This window comes from Homalodisca vitripennis, chromosome 4 (genome assembly GCF_021130785.1).
Source record: "Homalodisca vitripennis isolate AUS2020 chromosome 4, UT_GWSS_2.1, whole genome shotgun sequence".
Lineage (NCBI taxonomy): Eukaryota > Metazoa > Arthropoda > Insecta > Hemiptera > Cicadellidae > Homalodisca > Homalodisca vitripennis.
Genome location: NC_060210.1, coordinates 166,729,560 through 166,754,246, shown reverse-complemented (window position 1 = coordinate 166,754,246; position 24,687 = coordinate 166,729,560). Strand labels below are relative to the sequence as shown.

The following is a 24,687-nucleotide window of genomic DNA, read 5'->3' as shown; positions in this document are numbered from 1 at the left end:
AAACCACAATATGAAGGTTTAAATCTTTTCCAAAATGGTATACATTAGATTTCCTCTAATAAATAAAACAATTATTCAATTTAATTCATACAGTCATAAACATTTACTAATTGTCTAATTATTCACATTGAATATGCCATCACCAAAACACGCACACGCGCGCGCACACACACACACACACCCACACACACACACACGCACTCACACAGACACATTTCTTGACAAAATTAACCATTCATTCAGTCCATCCTGCATTATAAAAGTATTAAAAATAAGTAGCCTATTAATATATTATAAAATGTAATGCATGAGACATGTTACAGTATTGTAATAATGGAGACAACTGGTGATACAATTATTATTCATTTTACTGACTACCTATTGATTAGATTGTGTTTTATCGATTTACGTTTACAAGATTATTAGCTATATGAAAAAAATAAATATTTTATTATCAATGTGAAGATAAAATAAAATAATCCTATGTGGTATCTATATTTAATCTCGTGTCTAATCAGTAATTTGGGTGTGACCTACAGAGTAAAATTGTTATATATTTAGCCTGATAATAACAACAATTAAAAAACATGTATGGGATCAGCATTAGCAACAGCACATCTGGAATTAAAAAAAGCTCACTACAATTTTGTTTTCACGCTTCACTTAGGATGCATAAATGACACCAGGTCGTCAGGATTATTCACTCTCTTGGTACGGCCATCTGCAGTTACTTTTACAAGGACCCTACCTTCTTTAACCCAGGCGTAGGCAAGCTGTTTTTCCTTGACCATTTTCTTAGCCTGACTTAATAGTGACTTAACGTGGGCAGTCAGATGCTCGTTGACAAATACTGGAGCCGGCTGGAAGCTGGAGCTGAGATGCACGGTGCTCAAGTTCCTTTTGTTTCTAGCTGCTGCCAACCAGTCCGCTCTGATCGATCTGCTCACGAAACGGATGACGATGCTCGGTGGACGATCTTTCCTGTTGCTGGGAAGGCGATGAGCGATTGATACGTCCTCTCGACGCCAAGGCGTATCGATAGCGTTGGCCAGGGAGTTGAGAACGGAGTAAATATTCTCTCGGTCGGTCAGGGGGACACCAACAATTTCGAGGTTATTCAACCTGCTGTACTGCTGCATGTCAAGAACCTGATCTTTAACGCAGTTCAGTTCTCCTGAGAGAGTTCCAACTTTGTTTTTCAGGACCTCACATTCTTCACGCAAGGCTACATTTTCAGCCTTTATTATAGCCAACGAATTTTCGAAACATTGGCCCAAATCGGAGATTTTCTGTTGAATGGCATTGAACGTGCCATTAACCTTGTCATCCATGACACTGAGCTTTGTCTCGAGCTTCTCTGTTAAATTATCTCTCAGTTCATTAATCGCTCTCAGAACACAGTTATCTCCTGAGCTGTCCTCCAAATCGCTGTTCAACGACGACGCCCCTGTACATCTCCCGCACCGATACGATGTCCTGCGAGAAAGTTTTTTCACTGAAGTCATTCCACAACACTTTGCGTGAAATACATCAGCGATCACATTTAACAGAGTCCACGGCACCGTCCACATTAACGGCCGCAGCACAAACCGAACATGTGTCCGACATTGTGTTTAAAACACAAAATATAAAAAAACTAATATAAAATTATAAACTGGTCGAAATAACACAATATTAAGTAATGAATATTAGTAATGAATTAACACAATATGTAGAAGGTTGTAACGATCGGAACGGACAGGAACAGGCCCGACCGGACTATCTGATAACGAGGTCTGATCGCATCAACAGCATTAGTATCGGTTTAAATAAAAACATTATTCATGAAACTCAGATCGCTTTTAGTAAATAGCCAAGCTCTTAGCTTTGTACAAAACTTATTTGAATTAGAAATTTCCTTAATATCCATTGGTAATTGATTAAAATATTTTGGCCCCAAAAAGAGATATGATTGTCTAAAAATTTATTTGTTTACTTCAGACGTTTTAAAGTCTTTTGTTGATGCTTCTTGTTCCATGAAATATCTGTACTGATCCTCTGTTACCACTTAATTTATAAAACGGTTTAAAAGTTTTGAAAACAAATAAATGCTGTATTGGTAAAATTTTTTGATTAATATACAATGGAAAGCTGCTTTCCCTGTATCCTGTTTTGTTAATAATTCTAATAAATTTGTTTTGGGTCGTTCTGATGCTATTAATTAAAAATTTGAACGCCCCACCCCAGCAGGTGATACCGTACTGAAGACGAGACTGAATCAGACCATAATATAGCGTACCTAGCTACTTTGTACCACAGAAATTCTTTAAATAATAAAACTTCCTAGGGTTAAATTTTAAATTATTATAAATGGTCATTACTTGTTTATTCCATTACATACGTTCATCTAGAATCACCCCTAGATATTTGAATTCCTTAACTTTAATAATTTCTTCACAAGTACAAGTAATTGAATCTTTACATTTTGAAGAGTCAAATCTAAATGGTCTATCGAAAGTAAAATCTACACAGTCAAAATTGATATATTTCGTTTTGTTTACATTAACAACCATTTTGTTAGAATCACACCATTTCTTCCAGATTTCATCGTATATTATATTTTTGTCTTTGTTAGAATAAATAATGTACCCCAAATCATCGGCAAAAGCATACATTTTTTAACAGATTGTTTATAAATATAAAAAATAGATTTGCTGATAAAAACACACCCCTGAGAAACACCACTTTGTACTACTAAAAAAGTACTAAGTTCAGTACAACTTGCTGGATTCTACCTTTTAAAAAACTGCTAAACCAATTTAACACTACTCCCTAATTCCTAAGGATTCCATTTTCAGCAACAACACATCATGATCTACAAGATCAAAGGCTTTTTTGAAATCTGTGAAAGGGCAGACGTTTTACACTTATTGTTCATGCTTTGGTGTATTTTATTTACAAAACCCATCAACGCGTCTTCCGTGGATTTGCCTTTTGTAAACCCAAATTTATTTTGATTTTGAAAATTAAAAATAGCAAGGTAAATTATTAATTTTTTTTCATGCATTTCTCAAGAATCTTGGGAAATACTGAAACTAAGCTTATAGGACGTATATTATCTATTTTGAATGAATTAGGCTTTTTTAATAATGGAATAACAATACTTCTTTTTAATATTTCCGGGAACACCACTCCAAGTCTAAAACGATTTATTAATTTACTAATTGGAACAACAACGTTTTCAGCAATTTGTTTAATTACATGGACTGATATGTTATCAAATCCGGTTGATTTCTGATTTTTTAGACCATTAATAATGCTTAGAATCTCGTGTGGATTGGTTTTATCGATGAAGAACGAATCTCTCCGTGTGGAAGAAGGTTTCCATAGACTGATATTATGTGAAATATCATCATTTTTTTAATAACACAACAAGAAATGAATTTAACTTTTCTGAAATTAATTTTGGGTCTTCTTTGAGATTTCATCTTCAAGAATGATTTTGTTTATTCCATTTTTAACTACGTTACCAGTTATATTATTTACTATTTTCCATTGCTAGCTTACGTCGCTGTCAATATCACTTTTTAATTTATTACTAAACCTGTTAAAATAATCCTTGAAATTTTCATCATAAGACCTTTTTGTCAACATACCATACAGTCTTTTCCTTTTGTTTAATCTGCTTAAAATGTTACTATTAATCCAAGGACTGATAAGCTTACTTTACTTAACCTACTAACAATCATTCTTTCCTCTTTAATTCTGTCTAATAAACCATTCAAAATATTAAAGAACTTTTCAAAAGATATGTTTACATTTGCTTCGTCAATTATACTATTCCAATCTGTATATTTTAATTCTTGATAGATCATATTAAAATTAAAAACAGTTTTTTTAAATGCAGTTTTTGAAACATTAGAGTTAACTGTTTGCTTCATTTTTAGAGCTAAACAACAATGGTCAGTTAACCCAAGATCGAAAATCGCTGTCTCAAACATATTCAAATTCTTAAATTTTAGAAAAATGTGATCGATGCAGGTGGAAAAGGTTTTACATATTCTGGTCGGAGAACTAATTACTGATACAAACCCATGTTACTTAATAAGCTAGTATATCTTAATGAATCAGGTGATTGTTTTAGAATATCTATATTTCCATCCCCTACATAGACAGAATTTAACTTTAAAAGAGATAATTAAGATTCCAGCTCTTCTACAAAAGCATTTACTGTACAAGATTGTAGTCTATAAAAAGAAAAAATATTACATTGAGTTCTGTTGTATTTAAGCTTGAACAAAACACAATCAGCCATTATCATGTCAATTTCCATCTCTTGAACTGATAGCACTTCGTCATAATAACATACAATGCCTTCAGATCTGTATTGATTATTGCATTTGCCAATTACATTACAACCAGGTATTTTGTAAAAACTTAATTCTTCGCTGAGGATCCATATTTCACTTAAAATTATTAAACTAATTTTTTGTTGTGCATTATTGAGTTCTGCTAGAAAATTATTGAAATTTTGTCTCAAACTTCGAATATTTAAATGAATTATTGAGATAGAGCCATCACCGTCCGGAGAGGATGGTGAGAAAATGCATCATTGAGAGAATTTAAATATGATTGTGAATCCAATTGAAATAAAATCAAAGCCACATGGTTGCTTACTGATTACAATTTTTAGCGGTATTTTTCCATTTCATCAAGGCTAGTGATTTTTTTTAGTGATCCCCATCATCCCTCCTGAGATAGAACTTGCCATCCTTAAACCAGACATACTTGTCATTGCACTGCTTGCTTCTTCCCTTGAGTTGAGCCAAGAAGATCTTGTCCAGTGACAGATGTTCATTGATGTACACCCTGGTGTCCGGAAAGGCATTGTTCACTCTGCGGGCTGATAGGACCTTGTTCTTCTGTAGTTGGTGATCCAGACATCTCTCTGCATCTTGGTCTGGAACTGGATGACCATGGGTGGAGCTCGACCTTGCTTATAGCTGGGAACTCGATGTGCAGTCATCACCTGGGTGTCATGAAGCTTGACTCCTATGGCAGTGCCGATGTCACGCAGGATCTTCATAGTGTCCTCGTTCCGAGTATGCTGCTGATCTCCAGATTGGTTCTTCTAGAGTACTGCTCCAGCTCTCTGACTTTACTTTTGAGCTCATTGACTGTCTCGCCCAATCTCAGCATAATCCGCTGAACCTTTTTAAGCGCCTGGTTTGATGTGTCAATATTTGCTGACAGGAACTCAACCGACTTAGTAAGCTCTTGCATCTGGCTTGAGTGAGACTTAAACTCTTGAAACATTTCTCTTTTGAATGCTTCCATGGTAGACACAAGAAACTCCTTTGTAATACATGTTGAACTAGATGACTTACTGCTTACTGAAGATTGTTTTTTAGATTTAACACATTCCTCACATTTTCAATCCTAATGGCCGGTACGAGTTTTGATTTTATCTTTGATACAGTCTATATGAAATACACATTCACAACCACCAACACACTTCACAGGATTGGAATCCTCTTCAATACAGTTGCCGCAGTCGCCACAGTTAGCCATAGTTATCAAGAAATAATTAAAGTAGATGAAATATTCAGGCTAATACACGCACACACGCTACTGTAGACACACGTGTGTAGCTGTGTGACCTTGACTGCGGGGCACACAGAACAGAGCAGTGCTGTTATCAGTCCGACTGCCAGGACTATACTGCTAAAAGATTGTAAAAAAATATATAAATATCTTTTGGAAACTTGTATTTTAATATACAAAAATTTATAATAGGCATATTTAACAATTCTATAAAACCTGCCCTGTGTATTTTTGTTATAATTCGTTAACTAAACAATGCTTGAATAATGTTTAAATATAAGCAATGTGAAAGTTTTTATAAATTATATAAATATAAACGATATTTGCAGTCCATAGGAAGTGGTAATGCTCTGAGGTCGTGTACACATCGTAGAACTTTGTCTCAATTGTGCACCTGTTGAGACAATATTCTGATTTCATGTGGACTACACTGGATAGCTGCGGGCTCACCAGATACTCCTTGGTAGCATCGTTATAATGTTGAAACGATGCCAGGAGTTAGATTTGAATGTTTTTCTCACCGACTTTTTATGGATATCTTCAGACAGACATGATTCCATGGGTCAATTTATAGCAGTATCAGATTTCAGTCACTGCATTAAGTGGAAGTGTTTTAATCATGAACCCCATGTTTCTTGTACTACTTTCAGTTTTTGCGCCAAAACTAATTTATTTCCCAAAGACTCATTCAAAACTATATATTTTCTAAAACTAAAGTAAATTTGTGACCTTTAGGCTGTCTTGAAATTTAGAATTTATATACTGAACTATATTTTCCAGGCATACCCCTTCTCCTTTTTTACAAGCAAATAAAATATTTTCCCACTCACCATAAAAATTCAAATGAAAATATTTACCCCAGTTACTTATTATCATTGTATAATGTTCATTGTGAACAAAATAATACCAAATACACTTAGGTTTACATTAAAAAATATTTTTTTTTAGATTTCAGAAAGAAAGCTTGCAAAACCGGGAAATAGTACCTGGCGTTTAAGGAAAATACTAAGGGCAGTCGGAGTATTAAAGAAAGGTTGCTTGAATTAAAATATATAATATTGTATAAAGTATATAGAATTTTATTTTAAATTTTATTTAAGTTTATATAAACATCAGTGTGTCAGAGATGATCTTTCATGATAGTTCAGTGCACATCTCGAATTCCATCTTTTGTGATCTGCAAAAAATAAGAACAGTTTAAATGGATTTGTTGAGATCAATTATGACCAATTCTTGGGTGGCAAAATTTCTCTGGCAATAATGTTTGCTAAGTTATTAAGCATCTCAACTTGAACATTGAGGTGGATAAAAATAGATTCACTCATAAATAAAAAAATTAGTGCAATATGATGAAGTGGTTATAGTGATTAACATGAAGTAAAAAACAAATATAAGGTGAAGTTCTATGCTATTCTTAATTTATTTTTGGGTATTTTTCCAAACCAACCAAAAAATTAAAAATAATACCAATGATAAACAAAAAAGATTACAGAAAGAATATTTTCAATTATCAGCTAGTATCTTTTTTACCATCAATATCAAACATTTATGAAAAATGTATATTTACAGCTTACAGAATAAAAAAATAATAATAATAATAATAATGTATTAGATAATGGCCAAATGGAAGGTCATTTGTGAATGCTATTATATCATTTGTTGAAAGAGTTATTGTATCGGTTAACGAAGAAAACCATATAACTGGAGTATTTATGGATATTTTAATTGTTTATAGTGTTAAACACTCTAATAAAAAAAAGAAACATTAGAAGTCCTCGTGTGTCAGAAAGTGCTCTTAATTGGTTTTGCTCTTACCCTACTGACAGATGTATAAATTAGTAATGTATCAAAAAACAATAAAATTATCAGAGCTCAGCCACATTCTAATGTCTTTAAAATTGGTGTTCCTCAAAGGATATATTTTAGGTCTTTAGATTTTTCTGTGCTATCTGGGAGGAGGGGAATTACATAGGTTTTAAACACATACATAGGATGGTGAAGTTTGCCTATATAATGATGCAAATCTAGTAACATAATCAAAATTTTTAGAAGAAGCAGAGATTCACAATTTTACAAGTTACAAAATTTAAAGCTTATATTTTATGATTAAATAGAGAAAAAACACCAATTTTTTCAATTTTAAACCACCTTCAAGTACAAGTTCTGAGGATTCAGTGATAATCTACGATTCACACCAAATTGTCAAGAAAACTAGCACATTTTTAAGGCTAACAATAGAACAGCATCTAAATTGGGATAAGCATGTACATAAGCTTAAAATTAAAATCAATTTGGAGATGTATGCACTGTTGTGAATGAGTTACAATGCATGACACTTTATTTTATGGTATGTACAAAAAAATAAAAATGTTATTGACTACTGACTATTGACATAGCTTTTCTCAAGAGTTTTTATTTCACAAACATGTTCATTAATAAAATAGGACAATGAAAACATGATTTTTGAATAGGTAACCTTCCTTTTTCAAGACCTAGAAACTTCAAATTTAAAATTGCATCCTTCCATTTTGAGGTAAGGATATAAATTTGGATAGCTACAGCAGTAAGTATCTTTGTTTAAAATAATACAAGAAGTTTTTAGAATTTTTCTGTTGTTAATTTTTATTCAAAATGCAACAATTATTTGGGTGAAGAATCACATCAAACTGCTGATGGAATATAGCCAGACAGTCATGCCCCTTTCAGTCCTAATCTAGCTAGATCTATGTGATTACCACATGCTCCCAAAATTAAAGAAAAAAAAACCACTGGTGGCTTAACTTTAAGACTAACAATGGAGTATTAGGACATGGGATACAGAAATTTGAGCACCAAAGTGTTAAATTGTTTTGATATAACAATAGTTTAATGTTTAAATAGATAAAATGTTAAGGATATAATTAGTGCTATAGATTCTTTTGAAAACTTGAGAAACATAAGATCGCCCCTTGTTCAAAGCAAACAAGTCTTGGGGACAAACAAATCTGAGCAGAAACCAATTAATCTTAATCTCTTTATTTTTTTATGAAAAAATTTAAATGTTGATCTGACTGTTTTAAATTCTAGTTTAGGGTGTGAAGTGCCAAATGTATGATTTATTTTCTGTAATATATAAAACATTGACTACAAATATTAGATTAAAATAGATTTTAAATACTATCTGAATTAAAAATTTTACCATAAATCACTAAAGAGGAGCATAGCCAGAAAAATATATATATCGTGGTATGATGAGTAAGAAAATTTCATTGCATCGTCTTTAAATAAAGCGTGCGCTAAATGTACAAAAATTATCATAATTACAACTTTAGTCCAAACAATTCACAACCTTCCTCAATGTACACTGTACATATTAATAACTTATGTATACACCTGTCTGGCAGCTAGATTGTAACTATTTGTCTGGAGGATTGACAGGCTAAATGTTGATGAACTCATGCTGATATTGATTAGAAAAGTTCAGGGGGAAAATTCTGTATAAATCCTAATCTTATGAATGTTGGTGTAGTTTAATTTCAATTTCGGTATAAACTTGTAATTATGAGTACACATATATAGGTGAGTATCATAGTGACTTGACCCTAGAGTCTAGAAAGTGTTGACAGCTATTCCATTTGTTTGTCCAATTGCTTATAATGCACAATATAAATGCATTATTCTGTCCACAAAATCAAAGATATACCTACTGTGCACAAAATATACAAATATATTAACAACAAATTTGATCTAGAATGATATGGGTGGGTCATGAAATGTCTACAAGCACAGTCTACTCACCCTAGGACCTACACTTGAATCCCTATTTGAGCATATAATTTTCACATGCTAAAAAATAACAATTTGTGCCAAGCATGAATTAATGGTTTGAGTCTGGAACTTCACATCAGGAAGAACACCTTATTATAAACGTTTTCCACAGGTTGCTACCGGGGTGTTTTGTGTCTTTTGTGTCAGTGTTATGAAGGTGATAAAATTAAACAGCAGCCAGTGATCAAATAATGCACTGGTTAGTGAGAATGCTAATTTTGGTTCAGCATCCCAGCATGAAGTGGACTGTCCAGCCAGAGTAATGTAAAGTAGTGAGCCTTTTCAATCTAGAGATTTCCAAATGGAGAGGATGTTATCTCCTATATCCACTCTTGAAAGACCCCTGCAATAATTATTAAAGATAAATTAAACAATAATAAAACCTGACCGTATCCTTGGGCCCAACCTGGAATTCAGCTGAGTCGTTTTGGAAACTAGGGCTCTTGAAATTGACAGCAGCAAAATATCCGTCATTTGGTAGAAATCCAAACATTAATCTGTGAGTCATCAAGTGGCCTAAACTCTCTCCAAGGGCAGGAATCAGCTGATTCTCACCTGGACTTATCCGAGTAGTCAAATGATTTGTTACTACCACCTGAAACAGATTGAGTTATTATTCCTTTATTACTTAGTACTTAATAAAGTATAAGTATATAGTCACTGCCTACAGCTATCCTTAGCCAATATACTTGAACATCACTAATACAGACAGCTTGTTTCTTGTCATGCAGTTTCACCTTATATTTAGCTGCCACGAGACACTCCTAATAGCCAGGTAGTTCTAAAATTACGATCTGTTGGATTCCTCAAGATGGCAAAAGACGCAGGCGATGGCTAATAGATAGACAATTTATCCAACAAAGACTATACATATCTTCATGATAACTTTAGATTCTGCTTAAATCACTAAGTGGTCTCAATTCATAAATTATAATCAACTAATTCGAAATACTAAAAAATCTACTATATAAAAAAGTACTCACAATATAAAAACTGTAATAAATATGAGCGACTAATGACACGTATTCACTCGTATATGATACTGTATTTTATTTGTGTTGCATGTTGCACGCTGTATACGCTACGTCAGACATGAGTTTTGAAACACTATTAACACATTCCAACTAAAAACACATTTGAGTTTTAATAAGTTATGAATAATAATGACGGAATTTCCACTAAAAAAATTCCCTCAAGTTGGTGGAAAATAAGTTTTTCTTGGCATATTTAAAAACGGTCAAGGAAGATGAAAACTATTCCTGTGAGACTTTGCCAGCTCGCTAAGGCACTTAGAACAATATTTCAAAATTGGCATGCCATTAGAACTTAGTAAAGGTTTTCTCAAGCCAGATCTGTGGTCTGAAGGTTGAGGTGTTGCAAAATTCAATCCTGCTAGACGTAGATTTCAGCATGTTTTAAAAAATAACCCTTTTTAGTCCAATGCTACTCCAGGAAATCAAACATAGTGAACTGTCTAAAAGTGAATTGCTTGTTGTAGGTCAAGTAATAACCTCAGTATGAATCATAATAAATCAAGGAATACCACAAACATTGTATCTAATATAATATTTGAATATTCAGTCACTTAAGAATAAAGTAGGCTAATTGGATATTTGTTAAATCAACCGATGTAGTTTGCCTCAATGAACACTAGTTAGCAGAAGAGGGAATTCAACTCTATATACTGAATGGTTTTTGCAATGAAACGTATTATTAATGTAGTACCTCTTACTTATTTCATTAATCTTATTTTATTGAAAGGTCAGTTCTCAGATTGTCTTACATTGACAAAGGTCACTCCTATTTAAAAAAAAGGTAGTAAATAGTGTCTCATAGCAATTGTACCAATTCTTATTTGAGTTGTGCAATATTATTGAGTTACCGGTATATTTAGTTAAACAAGTGTATAAATACTTTGTTTCAAGGTTCTTGCTTCATAATTATTAGTTTGGATTTAGGCCCAAGTTATAATCTACTGTGGCTGTTAAATGTATAATTGTTATTTTAAAATGTTTTGAAGATAAGTTAATTGTAAGATCTAGCCTACTTCACCTTAGTAAAGCTTTAGGTGTCATGTTCTATATCACACGTTGTCAGAAACTTTAATTTTATGGTATTACAAATAATGAATTGAAATTAACTAAAAGCTACCTCACAGATATAATGCAAGAATTGAATGTAAATAGTTTATCATCTGATTACTATGTATTTGCTAGAGTCATCCCTCAGGGCTCTGTTCTTGGACCTTCTTGTTTCTAGTCTTTGTTAATGATTTTAATTTTAGTGTACCAACTATGTCAGTCCTGTACGCACACAATACAACATTACTTTGCCACGATACTGATCTTTATAGGGTAAGCGATCCTTCACTTGCATATGCACAACAGGTTAAAGGCTGATACTCTGCAAATAGCCTTGTTATTAATATTAATAAGACTAAACTTATCGTTTTTACTTTTAAAAAAACTTAGGGCTATTGAGGATTCCCTCTTAAAACCTGTAAAGCTTATTGGCACATAACTTGATACTAAGTTTTGTTGGGATGAGAATGTTGAGTATGTTTGTAAAAAGCTTGCAAGAGTAATTGATCCTTTAAGAAAGCTTAAGTCTTGTGTAAATACTGATGTACCATTAATAACTTATTTTTTATAATTGTGGATTTAGGCTGTAGTGCCCGTCTTTGGGGCAACTGCAGCTCTGCTAAGAAAGCTTTCTCTGGCGAAAGAAAACAATAAGAATTATTGGTATAGTAGAGAATTTATAGCATGACCGGTGACTTCGAGATGCGCCGTAGGCAAAGACGGAACTAAAGTGGTGGGGGGTGGAGCGGCTCAGTCTGTTGCCGTATTTAGCCTTGTGAACTTCGGTCTCTAGTCTTCTATACGTGCCGCCCAAAAAACATTCGCTTGTGCCAATTCACGAGTTGTAATACAATTTGTGAATTAATTGCGTTGTGCTCATTACGTTGTAAAGAGTTTAAGATGGATCATAATGTAAAAAGTAAAATTGGAGGTAGAAAGGTTATACACGGCCAAGCAAGATAAGTGCTTCCCATTTTATGAAACGGGAAGCAGAAACCAACACACTTATAAATTTGAAGAAAGTTCAACAGCGTGTCGTAGAGGCAACTGGAATTTCTGAAAGTACGCTGAGACGAATTTTGAAGGAGGAAAAAAAATAAGGCCAATTGGCAATTCTTTTAGTAGTACGCCCAACAAAGTAAGAAAACGCAAACATACTAAAAGTAATCTGGACAATTCTGATTTGGGTATAGTTCGAAGAACAATAAATAATTTTCATTGACAACGGGGTTTTATTATGTTAACTATTGCGTGTGGATCGTTGGCGTTATTGTTATTTAAAGTATACATCATTAAATTAACTTGATACAAGTTGGTAGATAAAACTGAGTTTTTTCTTATTCTACTGTGTATATTGACAAATTAGTTTAACCAGGTTTATATTATTTTTTAATTTAGCAGCTAGGCTATGTGAGTTGAAAATTTTGTAGTGTATAATTGTATCTACTATCGTAAATCCTGAAGCTTACACGGTTAGTATATGATAAATTGAATTTTAATGGCTAACAAAGCGTAACAATTACAATTCTGAACTGTTGTCGTCGTTGGAGATCAAGAATAATATAAATTTCTACCCTTTCCCAATTTATGAGAACCCTTTCTTACCACCAGGTATCTCTACTGCGAGCTCATTAAGAAGGGTGAGCTATGAACACAATTTCGGCAGAACATAGTCATTGTTAAGATCACGTACATCCGGTCCCAAATATTTCCAAGATTTCCTGTATTGAATTCCCCATCATAAAAGTCCGTCACCGTAACTTCAAAAGAGTCTAGAAATGTTCAAATATTCTCAAGGTTTCCTATACTAAATTGCTCATCATAAAAGACCACCGTGGTAAGAACATAAGGGTCTAGAAATGTTGGCAAACACTACAATATTCGGCTCCCGCCACCACTATGAGCCGGGAGCCGAAAAACTCTCAGTAGGGTTAGTAGCACCGTATTCCCTCCCCTGCTTTAGATTGTGCCCCCACGCGCTCAACTCCTCCACTCCTCACGCGCATCCCACCGGTCATGCTATAATTTCCCTAGAGTAACTTACCCTCTCGTGGGTCATGTAAAGACAGTTTCTCCAAACTTAAAATTATGACCCTGACTAGTATTTATACTTATCGAAACCTCGTATTTGTCAAAGACAACATGAATAATTTTGCTTTACACTTTACTCCACACGATTATACACTTGTTATACAAAAGCATGATTTTGGTTATACCCATTTAGATTAATGTCAGGCTAAGTAAGTATATGAAAAACTATTGCTATCAGAAATATCTACTGTTTAATAGGGTAGGTACCATTATCTGTACTATTTTTATCAATTAACAAATTTAAAAGTATTAGAAGAAAAACTGCTTAAAAAAGTGTTATTCATTAGATGAATATGTACCTAAGTTGTGACATATTAGATTAGAGTCCTAAACATTGGAAATGTTGTTTTGAAGAAGCCTATTACAATATTATGAAAATTGTGTAATGGCCAATAAAGATCTTATATCTTGTAAGATATAAGATCTTTATTATCTACCGGTTATCTCCTAAGATAACCGGTAGGCGATTATTGCAACTAAAGGCGCGAGAAGTGAAGCAGCAACAGTGGCGCGGAAAATTCAGGCGAGAGTCTTGTGCTATAATGTTTATCTGCTGCCTATATCAAAACAAATAAAACTAAAACTAACTTATAGTTCAACTACGAGAATATTTTCAACTTAAAACAATTTTAAATATTGCTTAAATATGTGTATAATGGAGGAGGGCGGTTGAACCCTCAACCCCTCTGGATACAGCTACAAAAATAATTGCAGTATTTGTTTATTTTACATAATATATGCACATTGGAAGTTGACCACTTCTTGTTTGTCCTTTGTTTCTTTTATCCTGACCCATACTTACTTTACTATATTTAATGTAGATGAAGCAGATTTGTATTATGTACAATATAGGCTATAATTTTGACATAATACGTTTACCACATTTTTATCTGTCCTTCCTAATTGTATAATAATTACTAAAAAACGAATATATTGTAATATGTTATAAGTTGCATTAGAATAACATGTTATACAATTTAAAGTCATTTCTGGTTTGCCCTAAAGACTTAACTTGTAGATAAAATAACGATGTTCAATATTGAAAGATATTCAGAGGAAGTTTAAAGGAAAAATTGAAGTTGTAAGAAGGAATGTTGGGGGAATTTAGGTTTGGACAAAGTCCGCTTGACAGAAGAAAATAGAAACACTGACTGGTATTTTGTAATCTGCATTTGGAAATCAGCGTTGCCAATGAGCGGGTAATTACCCGATTTTCGAGTAATTTGAGCGTTAGAGAGTGCTTGGTAGCAGAAAACATGACACTTAATATTACGTTTATTTTCGTTTATTTAGTCGTTACTCTATGGCTGTTTGTTTACTACATATTCATTGGTATCCTCGATAATAATATAATATAACCTATTAAATAACTAACTATATTATAGTTAGTTTAGTAGTGGGTTTTACGGAATGTTTGGTTCTCTGTGGTTGTAGCTCTAAAATCCTCATTTGGAAACCAACAAAGTACAAGAAGCTTTTCTTATGTTCAGTCTTTAGAGAGTGCTCTGAGCTTAAAAATCCACCATGAAAATAACAATTGGTTGAAACTCTACACACCTTATTATCTTGAAATATTTTCAAGTCATGCATGTACTTTTGTATTGAGCTAGTTAGTCAGAGTAAAACAGAGGTTTGATTTAAGGGCTCCACTTTTTGAGATTATTGCCATTGTCCAATCAAAAGTAGTTCAGAACGTAAAAGTTGTCAAAAGTGTCCCCAGTAATGAACAGATTGCCTGAGCTAAATGTCAATAATTGGATTCATCTAAACCAGCCCAAGATTATTAGGGAAAATTGGCTTTCAATAAATAATACATTAGAACAGTCAATGTTTCCAAATTCGAAATAAATTCTAAAACTATTATTAGTGCTACCATTTTCTAATGCAACTGTTGAAAGGGTGTTTAGTGAACTCAAAAGCTGTAAAACAACACATAAAACAAACTTGAAACAACAGTGTGTTGATTTTGAGCCTTCTAACAAAATTTTGAGAAAAATTTGGCAGTGAACACAATATCATGTTTTAAAATTTGCATAGGTTGTAAATATGATCTGTAATAACTTTGTTTCTCCAGTTGTCCAGTACATATGAATTTTTCGTTGTATATATTTTTAGGTATACTATTCAAGTGAATCACAGCCTGGCTTAAGCGGCCCATACACTAGAACGTGCAATGCACGCCGTGCAAGCACGACGTGCCAAAATTGGACGAAACGTGCCAGTGTGTGGAGGTCTCCGTGCTAAGCACGCCGTGCATTGCATGGCACGATGGCAATCAATATCGGTTTGATTTTCGGCGAGCCGTGCCACCTGCCGCCGTGCCATCCTGCAAGTGTGTGGACCAGTCCCGCACTACTTGCTGAGAGTGGAGTGTCTTTTGAGGTTATTTTTCGTTCTCTCGCGGCAAATACTCTCCTATATTTATCACGTCGACTGCTGACACAAAACTTTTTCGTGGCAACTAACCGTTGTTCCGCCGTTATAGCTTTTCTCAGATTAGTGTCTTGTCTTTCGATGCGTGGCCTAACCTTTTCAACACATAACTAAATGTTTCGTCATCCATTCGCAAGTAGATCCTGTAATCATTTTTATGATTTTCACGTAAGTCTTTCAGTAGTCTCATATCAGAATACATTTCTCTCTCTTTTAACCAATTTTTCGTCCATAATTGTCTTCTTCTCTTCTTCACTTTGCTATCGTCATGAATCGCACCAATCAAACAATACTGTTAACGCTTTATGTTTAGTAGTAAAATATAAGAGGCATAGTAGTAAAATATCACAGCACGACAATACTACACAATATCACAATACCACAACCAACTTCTAGCACGTCACGGGACTGACTAAACTGTCAGTGTGTGGGGCACAAAGTGCCATGCCAAGCACGGCGTGCCAGTATAAAAAACTGCACGGCGTGCAATGCACGTCTAGTGTATGGGCCGCTTTACACAGAGAGCAAGATTAAAACATCACGTATAGGGGATCTCCAAACAATATTTATTTATCTATAAACTTTATTATCTGAAAGCTAAGTAACCAGATTAAAAAAAATCTATAATAATTAATTTGAAATAATTACAGTCTAAGAGTTGTATACACGTATTTTATGAATGTTCTTAATACATTTGAGTTTCTCTTGTAAAAAAACAATTATATGGAGGGTATTTTGGTAACACTGGAGGGTAAGAGGGTAATTTTAAGTTTAAGGTAGGTTAATAATTGCTACAAACCTGTTCCTGTTGCCAGCAGATGCAGCATGCAGATAGGAGATTAGTATTAGATTAGTAGTACTTCAGTATTCTTTCAATAGTGAGACGTTTATTATAACTTCATAATTAGGTAAACAATAGAAGTATATGAATGAAGTTACAATAACCCCGATTTTATACTTTACAAGAACGCGTTGTTCTATTTATTACTATTTAAGACAATATTAGATAGTGTTGTACACGTGGTACAGACTGTAAACATGAGTGTTTTAGGGAGTTTAAAGCGTTTAAAAAAATCTCCCATTAAAATTGGGACTCACAATGGAGTTTTTTCACTGTGATGAAGTACTAGGGACTTATATGTTACAGTTGATAATCCCCGATTCCGTAGTTGTAAGGTCAAGAAGTAGTGACGTTTTAAAAGAATGTGACATTGTGATTGATGTTGGGGATGAATATAACCCGTCTAAGCATCTGTTTGATCATCATCAGAGAGGATTCAATGAAAGTGTCAGTTCCATCATGCCAGGTAAACAATGGTCTACTAAGTTAAGCAGTGCAGGGTTAGTATACTGTCATTTTGGTAAAGAAGTCATAAAAAAGATCCTAGGCGATGATTCTTTGGGAGGTGATAAACTTGATGCGATCTTTGATCATGTTTATGAAGATTTTATCCAAGAAATTGATGCAATTGACAATGGTTTTCCAATGTTTGATAGTGAACCTAGATATCGCATAACTACAAACTTGAGTAGTAGGGTAAACCAACAAAACAAACAATGGAATTCAAGTGATGATTTTAATGAAGAAGAAGCATTTACCAATGCCCAAAAGTATGTGGGGAGTGAGTTTGAAAGTAAAGTGAAAAGGGCCGAAAATGTTTGGTGGCCTGCTAGGAAAATTGTATCTGAATCAATATCCCAACGTTTTGAAAACTGACCCAAGTGGACATATAATAGAACTGAAAAGACATTGTCCATGGAAAGAACATTTTTTTAATTTAGAAAAAGAAATGAATCTGCCCAAAGACATTTACTATGTTATATTTAGTGACAGTCATGACAACTGGAGAGTTCAAGCTGTATCCCTAAATTCTGGTAGTTACATCTGTCGAATTTTTCTTCCGGAGGAATGGCAAGGTTTAAGAGATGAAGAACTAAGTAGAGTAGCAAATATTGATGGTTGTATATTTGTACACCACACTGGATTCATTGGAGGTAATAAAACAAGAAAAGGTGCTATGGAAATGGCTGTTAGAAGCATTGCAATGTGGAAGAATAAGTCATGTTTATAGCAATTAACTGAGTGTATCATGTAATTTTACATAAAATGATTAATGCAGATGTATTGTTTTTAATTGGTACTCCTTAACTGCTTGAGAACTCTATTTCAGGTCTGTATAAATATGCTCTTTGTTCCGTTTTCACATCCGGCTAAATTTGTTTCAATAGGATTTTATATTTTTTCAAATTCAATTCTTTGTAACAGAACAGTAGACCTAGCCTACATTAATGTGACTGTCCCATGAAAGACTAAACCATTATTCTCGTAGGCTAGGAAGTTAATAGTGTTTTAGTCTATAATGTAAAACTAAGTATGTAGCCTATTTACTATTAGGGTAATTGTGATTTAATGGCCAGAGTGGCAAAATACGAGTTTTGTGTTATAAACCTATTGATATTGTCCTCGTGAACAAAACAATACAAGGTTTCAATGGGCGGGAAGGACAAATAACGAAGTTATAGAATATTAAAAGTGAAACTGCTTTTCTTGTGCCTTTATGTGAATTTCAACGATAACTTTTTATGTAAGTAGGCCTACTATACCATTTGGTGGGTAGGATACGGTAAGCGGACCCGGTTTTTTATATCGAAGAATATAGTCATCGATACCTAATATTCTCATCTCAAATCCTAGATTATCAATCGATATAAAAGTACCTATAATAGTCCTCAATAACAATCATATGTTTTAAATTAAAATATGAGTAATATTTAGAGTGATCAAAACAAATTATTATAACCAAAATTAGGAAAACTGAAGACGACCATATTTACTCCTCTCACAGTTACAGTTGTTTCTTTCCCACAAATTTCACATAAAATGGGTTTTTCGGTACGAGTCCAAAATGTGGAAGCCACGAAAAAGCAACGTCATGTAGTTTTCTAAAATTGACTGCCATTTTTAATAATCAGAATTACTTATGTAAAATTGAAATATTATCCTATGTGTATTATTTTAGAGTGTTTACAGCTGTTGATATAGATTATTTAAGTTAATAGTTCAAAATAATTAATCAGTATCGATTGATTATATCATACCTATATGGTAATGATGGTTATGATTAAGTAATATCGTTTGCCAATCTCGATATAAAAAACCGGGTCCGCTTATCGTACCCTACCCCATTTGGTAGCTTTAATCACAAAAACAGCTTTTCTCGATTTAGAAAAACACAATTACACAATGAGCTCATACTCTTACATTGAAAAGGGTCATACCATGTCAAGCTAACAAGGCACTTAACCTGACCATTTCAGATTTGGTTGAAACTATATATTTATAATTTGCAGTGTGAAACTGGCCATAGATTCCATCCATAAAAAGAACTAATCCGCTGACTTGAATCCTAACCTGGTTCATGAACTACTCCTGACCTAGTTCCTGAACCAGTTCAATCAGTTCAGGATTAAATTATACTATTAAAATTAAATTTTATAATTAAAAAAAAAGAACAAATACAAAAATATCTATAGATTATACTTAATACATTACTTTGAATACATGGTCTACTGTATTATATTACTACCCTCATTTTAGACCTCTCAGCCATTCTTTTGTTACGTATGTGACACTTTAGACACATTTATGGTGAAATATAATAAATTAAAATTATATAAATACATTTATCACAGTTCAGAGTATAGAAGGTGATTTAATTCAAAAGTATACAAAATTGGGCACAAGAATTTTTATTATTTTCCAAGCAATACATGTTTTTATGGCTGTTTACGTTTGTGACATGAAAGGCACTCATCCTTAGAGTGTTAGGTACATAATGGTAAAAATTCTGTTAATTTTTCCTTCAATAAAATTTAAAATAAAATTAATTGCATCCCTAATTAATATTTACGTACAACTCTTAATTAATCAATTGTACCAACATGTTTTGAATACTTGTTAAAAAATTGTGATTTGTTGTTACGTATGTGACAGGTTGTTTGTTACGTATGTGACAAGTTATAACTAGAGTACCAAGAACACTATTTATGATAAAAATAACAACAACTTATTCTATGTAAAAGTGATATCCTTACAACTGAACTGAACCAACAAAATAGGCAACTGTTATCAATTCACATATAAAACGTTACAATAAAACTTAGGTACTAATTCACATATACTGTATATTAAGGTTCCTTATAGAACTATTTCTACAATATTAATTTTTAAATAAGTTGGGTACACTTTTGTTCTAAGTAAAACTAACAGAACATAGTCACACTTCTTTAACATGTACAGTTTTTGGAAACTGATAAAGTTACACAAACTCAACGGTTTTAATTTTAGGTTGTTCCAACAACACCGAATAATGTCTTTAGTAGAGCCATGAGCCTTTCATCAATTTTAAACAGTGTAGTATCCTCCCCATACTTTCTCAAGAAAGTGACTACAATATCTTCATTTACTTTGCTCTGGCAAACTGCTACGTAGCGAAATTCTTTCATTTTATTACTTAATAATTTCACTAATACAAAGTCACCAGGATTTGGGTGTTGGACATTTCTATCAGTGTTTGATAATGGGCTCTTCATCTGTCTCCATCTGTGCATTTACCAGTACTCTCATACTTATCATCATCAGATTCATCACTGTAAGCATCTTCATAGTGCAGCCGTCGTCGGGTTGACAGTTTTGTAGCGTCATATTCTTCATTCTTAATGTCAACTTTAAGCATGAGTGATTTTGATGCCCTGCTAATCAGTATCTTGTGATCACTATATGCTTGAAAGTGGTGCATTGCTTGAATACCAGTTATTTGATGAATTTTACCCCATCTCTCCTCAAGATGTTTTCTATCATGATCTATTTCTTCCTTTGAAACAAAACAATAGCCGAATTTCTTTGCATTTTTCCAATGTCACTCTGTAGAAATCTTCTGGGGTATTAACAAAAGCTTTTCCGACCCTTTACTGCTCTTCATACAATCCTCTTTACCATCCCTCCGATACCATCCTACAGCCCCCTTCCCATGGCTGGAAAGCAAAAGAATTTCAGTTCATTGCAATACCAAAGTCTTCCTCTGCAAAACAAATATTTGACATAGTTTACCGGCTTTTAAATTGGCCGGCACAGTTATCAGAAAATATATGTAAATGTTTTACTTCTGGAGCTATTTGATTAATTTCTTTTACAAGAACTTTTATAAATGTTCAAACACAGAGTTCTTACAATGCTTCAAATCATCACTAACACAAGCAAAACTATAAACTTTATCATTATGCCAACCTTTTATTTTTTTTTGTACATAAATCAGTGTGGGAGGTTTTAAAATAAACAAATAAATAGATTAACTTGGTAGATAGGCTAGGTTAACTAACTTCCTAAGTTAATTCTTCTTCAAATTGACAGTTTTTGTATCATAACTTAATGTGTCACATACGTAACTTTTTGATGTGTCACATACGTAACACAGTTTACTTGCCCAAAAAATAATATTTAAAATAAAATAAAAAATATCATATTAACAATCATTAACTTGACCTTACTTTTACAAAATGTTATCCATGTCAACATTCTAGATGAGATGCAGTTTAAACTTGTTCGTGTTTCTTGTTACGTATGTGACACTGTGACATACGTCAGAATTATTTGGAAATAAGGACTTGTTTACTTACCAAGTTTATTTAAATTCAGCTCAAGTTTATGTAAAATGTCCAAGCTTCCTCTCTCTAACCACAAATCTGAGAAACACTTATACACTACGTAAAATCAGCTGTTTTAAAAAACTAGATTATTGTTATTAGTAGACTGTCTCATCAACAGGCAACTTTAACCTAGAATAAAAATAAATATACATCTTCTATTAAACTATTTTCTTTGGATTTGGTAAATTAAAGTATTTTACAACATAAATATGTCTTAAAAACTAACTTTAAATTTATTTCATTTTTTAACACTGAGGTGTCTGTTATAAAAGAATGGCTGCTCTCCTATTTTTGGACATATACCAATCTATAGATGGCCATATCTCAAAAACTTACGAGCCAATTTTGATAAAACTTTCTATACACATTCACTACATGGTCTACTATACTAAAATACAAGCCTCATTCTTAGGCCGTGCCTATTTCCGGAGCCACAATAACTTTATAGGCCAAATGCTGACAAAAACCAGTCTATGGATAGCCATATCTCAAAAACGTACGAGCCAATTTTGATAAAACTTTCTGTACACATTCACTACATGGTCTATAATACTAAAATACGAGCCTCATTCTTAGGCCACGCCTATTTCCGGAGCTACATCGATTTTACAGGCCAAGTGCTGACAAAAACCAATCTATGGACAGCCATATCTCAAAAACGTACGAGCCAATTTTGATAAAACTTTCTGTACACATTCACTACATGGTCTAGTATACTAAAATACAAGCCTCATTGTCAGGTCACGCCAATTTCCAGAGCCAAAATAACTTTACAGGCCAAGTGCTGACAAAAACCAATCTATGGACAGCCATATCTCAAAAACGTACGAGCCAATTTTGATAAAACTTTCTGTACACATTCACTACATGGTCTAGTATACTAAAATACAAGCCTCATTCTTAGGCCACTCCTATTTCCGGAGCCACAATAACTTAATAGGCCAAGTGCTGACAAAAACCAATCTATGGACAGCCATATCTCAAAAACGTACGAGCCAATTTTGATAACACTTTCTGTACACATTCATTACATGGTCTACCATACTAAAATACAAGCCTTATAATTTTTAGTATGGTACTTTCTTATAATTACTAACATCCTAAACTCAAATATAATTTTAAACAAATACCATCCCTCATAGTATTTTTAGTTATAACCATATAAATTACATATATAAATATTCATAAATCACAAAGTGCACCATTTTTTAACATGCCCTTTAATCTATAACATGCTATAACTATAGTTCCATTAGTGTTAAAGAACTGAGAGATATATAGGTTATAGGATCAAATATTTTTTCTGTAGTTGCAAATTATAATAGTTTTGTCCTAGTAGTACAAAAATTACTTTTAATTATAAAAAAATGGTTAGGCCTACTAATAACAATAGATTTTTAAACACCTGTTACTTATTTTTATTTACTTTTTTCTTAATAATATGTACATTTCATATAATACATCCTTAAACATGTTAATATTTTACATTTATACAAATTTCAATATAGTTTATCTATCTAGAGATTCTTTGACTTCTTATCCTAGTATTTAGTTTTTCCAGTCTTTATAAGTTTTAATTAGAGTTACTCTATATACGAATTATGCAAGTTTATACTGAGCCATTATCAACTTCGCATTTTGATACACAGTACATACACATACTGAATATGTACCTCCAGTCCTTGGAAGAACAAAGTGCTATGTAAGTTCGCAGAATTTAGAAAACCCTATTTTCTGTTCAGGATAGCAATTTTTGAAAATGGTAAAACATTCATTCATTTATTTAAAACAAACTTTTTGTAGATGAATTCTAAGTCCGTTTTTCCTTGTATTGATGACTTACTTCATCACACTCATTAAATGTGTGGGCTATATGTGCTGTTTATGAGTTAAGTGTTCTCCCAGGTTTCGGATATGGGGAAGACATTACAACTTTTTCTTTAACAAGACTTTTTGCTGTTTTGCGATAAAATTACTTACTGCAGATTCATTCTCAATTTGTTTCAAGATCCAGTTTTTAGGAAGTGCTGTCAAAATTTACATTTAAAAATTGATCTCTTGTAGTATTAAATTTTTCTTTCAATTGAATAATAATCTCACTGTCATAGTTGGTCATGACTGGACTGTCGAGGATTAAACCAAGTACTTTAGTTCTAAATGCTCTTCTAACTTTTTAAAATTTATTTTTGTTCAATCTTTCCTTTTTTAATCAATCAAACACAGAATTTCATTCAAACTTTCAATTGCTTTTTCTTTTTCAGGAGTTGATAGTAATATTTCTCTTGCGTTCGTTTCCTTGGGTTCATTTTCTGGTTAGTGTAAAATGATAACTGCAAAACTAATTTGCAACAAATATAATATATTTTATTACCTGCAACTATTCTTTTATGACTTTTTAAAATATTTTTCATTCACAGTCCTTGTGTTTGTATAAGTTTTTGTGGTAGTCATGACCTGAATGTTTAAATGGATTATAGTAATATTAAGTTATGATGGACTTGATTCTTCCCTATTTACAACAGCTTATACAACATTGTTGACACATGAAAGGACATGTCTGTTCAAGAATCAATATTAGTAGGTCAACTGTATAAGCAAAATCAATCAATCTACAATTGCTCACACATCACAGTCAATATTGTTGTAAGTATATTAAGGACCAACATTTATAAAATCATTAAAATTACATGACCTAAATTATTTGAAATTAAATTTAAATAACTTTTTTTTATTTACAAACTGTAGTTAACTATTAAAAACAAATGAATTAATGTATTAATATTTATTTATTTTCCAATAACACAAATTAAAATACATATGTACCTATCTTACATAAACTTTATATTATCATAAGAAGGTATTAATTATATCATATTCAAAAAATAAAATGACAAACTATATAAATGTACTGGATACAGTTCCTGTAGGGAAATTAGGGTTTACATGGGCAAGTAAGCCTGTGCGTTCACACAAGCCATTATGGTGC

At 32.8% G+C, this 24,687-nt stretch overlaps 3 protein-coding genes across 5 annotated transcripts in view; 1 reads left to right on the top strand and 2 right to left on the bottom strand.

Moving 5' to 3' along the window:
- Positions 1 to 659: 659 nt before the first annotated feature.
- Positions 660 to 5,065, bottom strand: LOC124361280. Its single transcript, XM_046815329.1, has 2 exons — positions 4,893 to 5,065; positions 660 to 1,476 (listed from the first exon to the last, which is right to left on the bottom strand). The coding sequence occupies exons 1-2, from the start codon at positions 5,063 to 5,065 to the stop codon at positions 660 to 662; spliced, it is 990 nt and encodes a 329-aa protein (XP_046671285.1).
- Positions 5,066 to 6,639: 1,574 nt separating this feature from the next.
- The window catches only part of LOC124360554 (DNA repair protein RAD51 homolog 3), a 105,936-nt gene continuing 87,888 nt past the window's right edge, over positions 6,640 to 24,687 (bottom strand). For all 3 annotated transcript variants that reach the window (XM_046814267.1, XM_046814269.1, XM_046814268.1), the window contains exons 8-9: positions 9,797 to 9,985; positions 6,640 to 6,760 (exon numbers count right to left, since the gene is read on the bottom strand). In XM_046814267.1, coding sequence (XP_046670223.1) covers positions 6,728 to 6,760; positions 9,797 to 9,985 — 222 coding nt within the window. In that variant the 3' untranslated portion in view covers positions 6,640 to 6,727. The remainder of the gene's footprint in view (positions 6,761 to 9,796; positions 9,986 to 24,687) is intronic.
- Positions 16,791 to 18,116, top strand: LOC124360552 (MYG1 exonuclease-like). The gene is given in 3 exon segments (XM_046814266.1): positions 16,791 to 17,102; positions 17,104 to 17,694; positions 17,696 to 18,116. Coding segments are annotated over 3 exon segments (1,032 nt in total). The 5' UTR covers positions 16,791 to 17,033; the 3' UTR covers positions 18,068 to 18,116.

Bases quoted from the DNA above. Each gene is read 5' to 3' on its own strand.
- LOC124361280 (XM_046815329.1), bottom strand. From the start codon at position 5,065: ATGAAGATCCTGCGTGACATCGGCACTGCCATAGGAGTCAAGCTTCAT. The intron at 1,477-4,892 runs GTCCTATCAGCC...ACTTTCTCGCAG, and splicing joins ACCAACTACAGAAGAACAAG to GACATCGTATCGGTGCGGGA.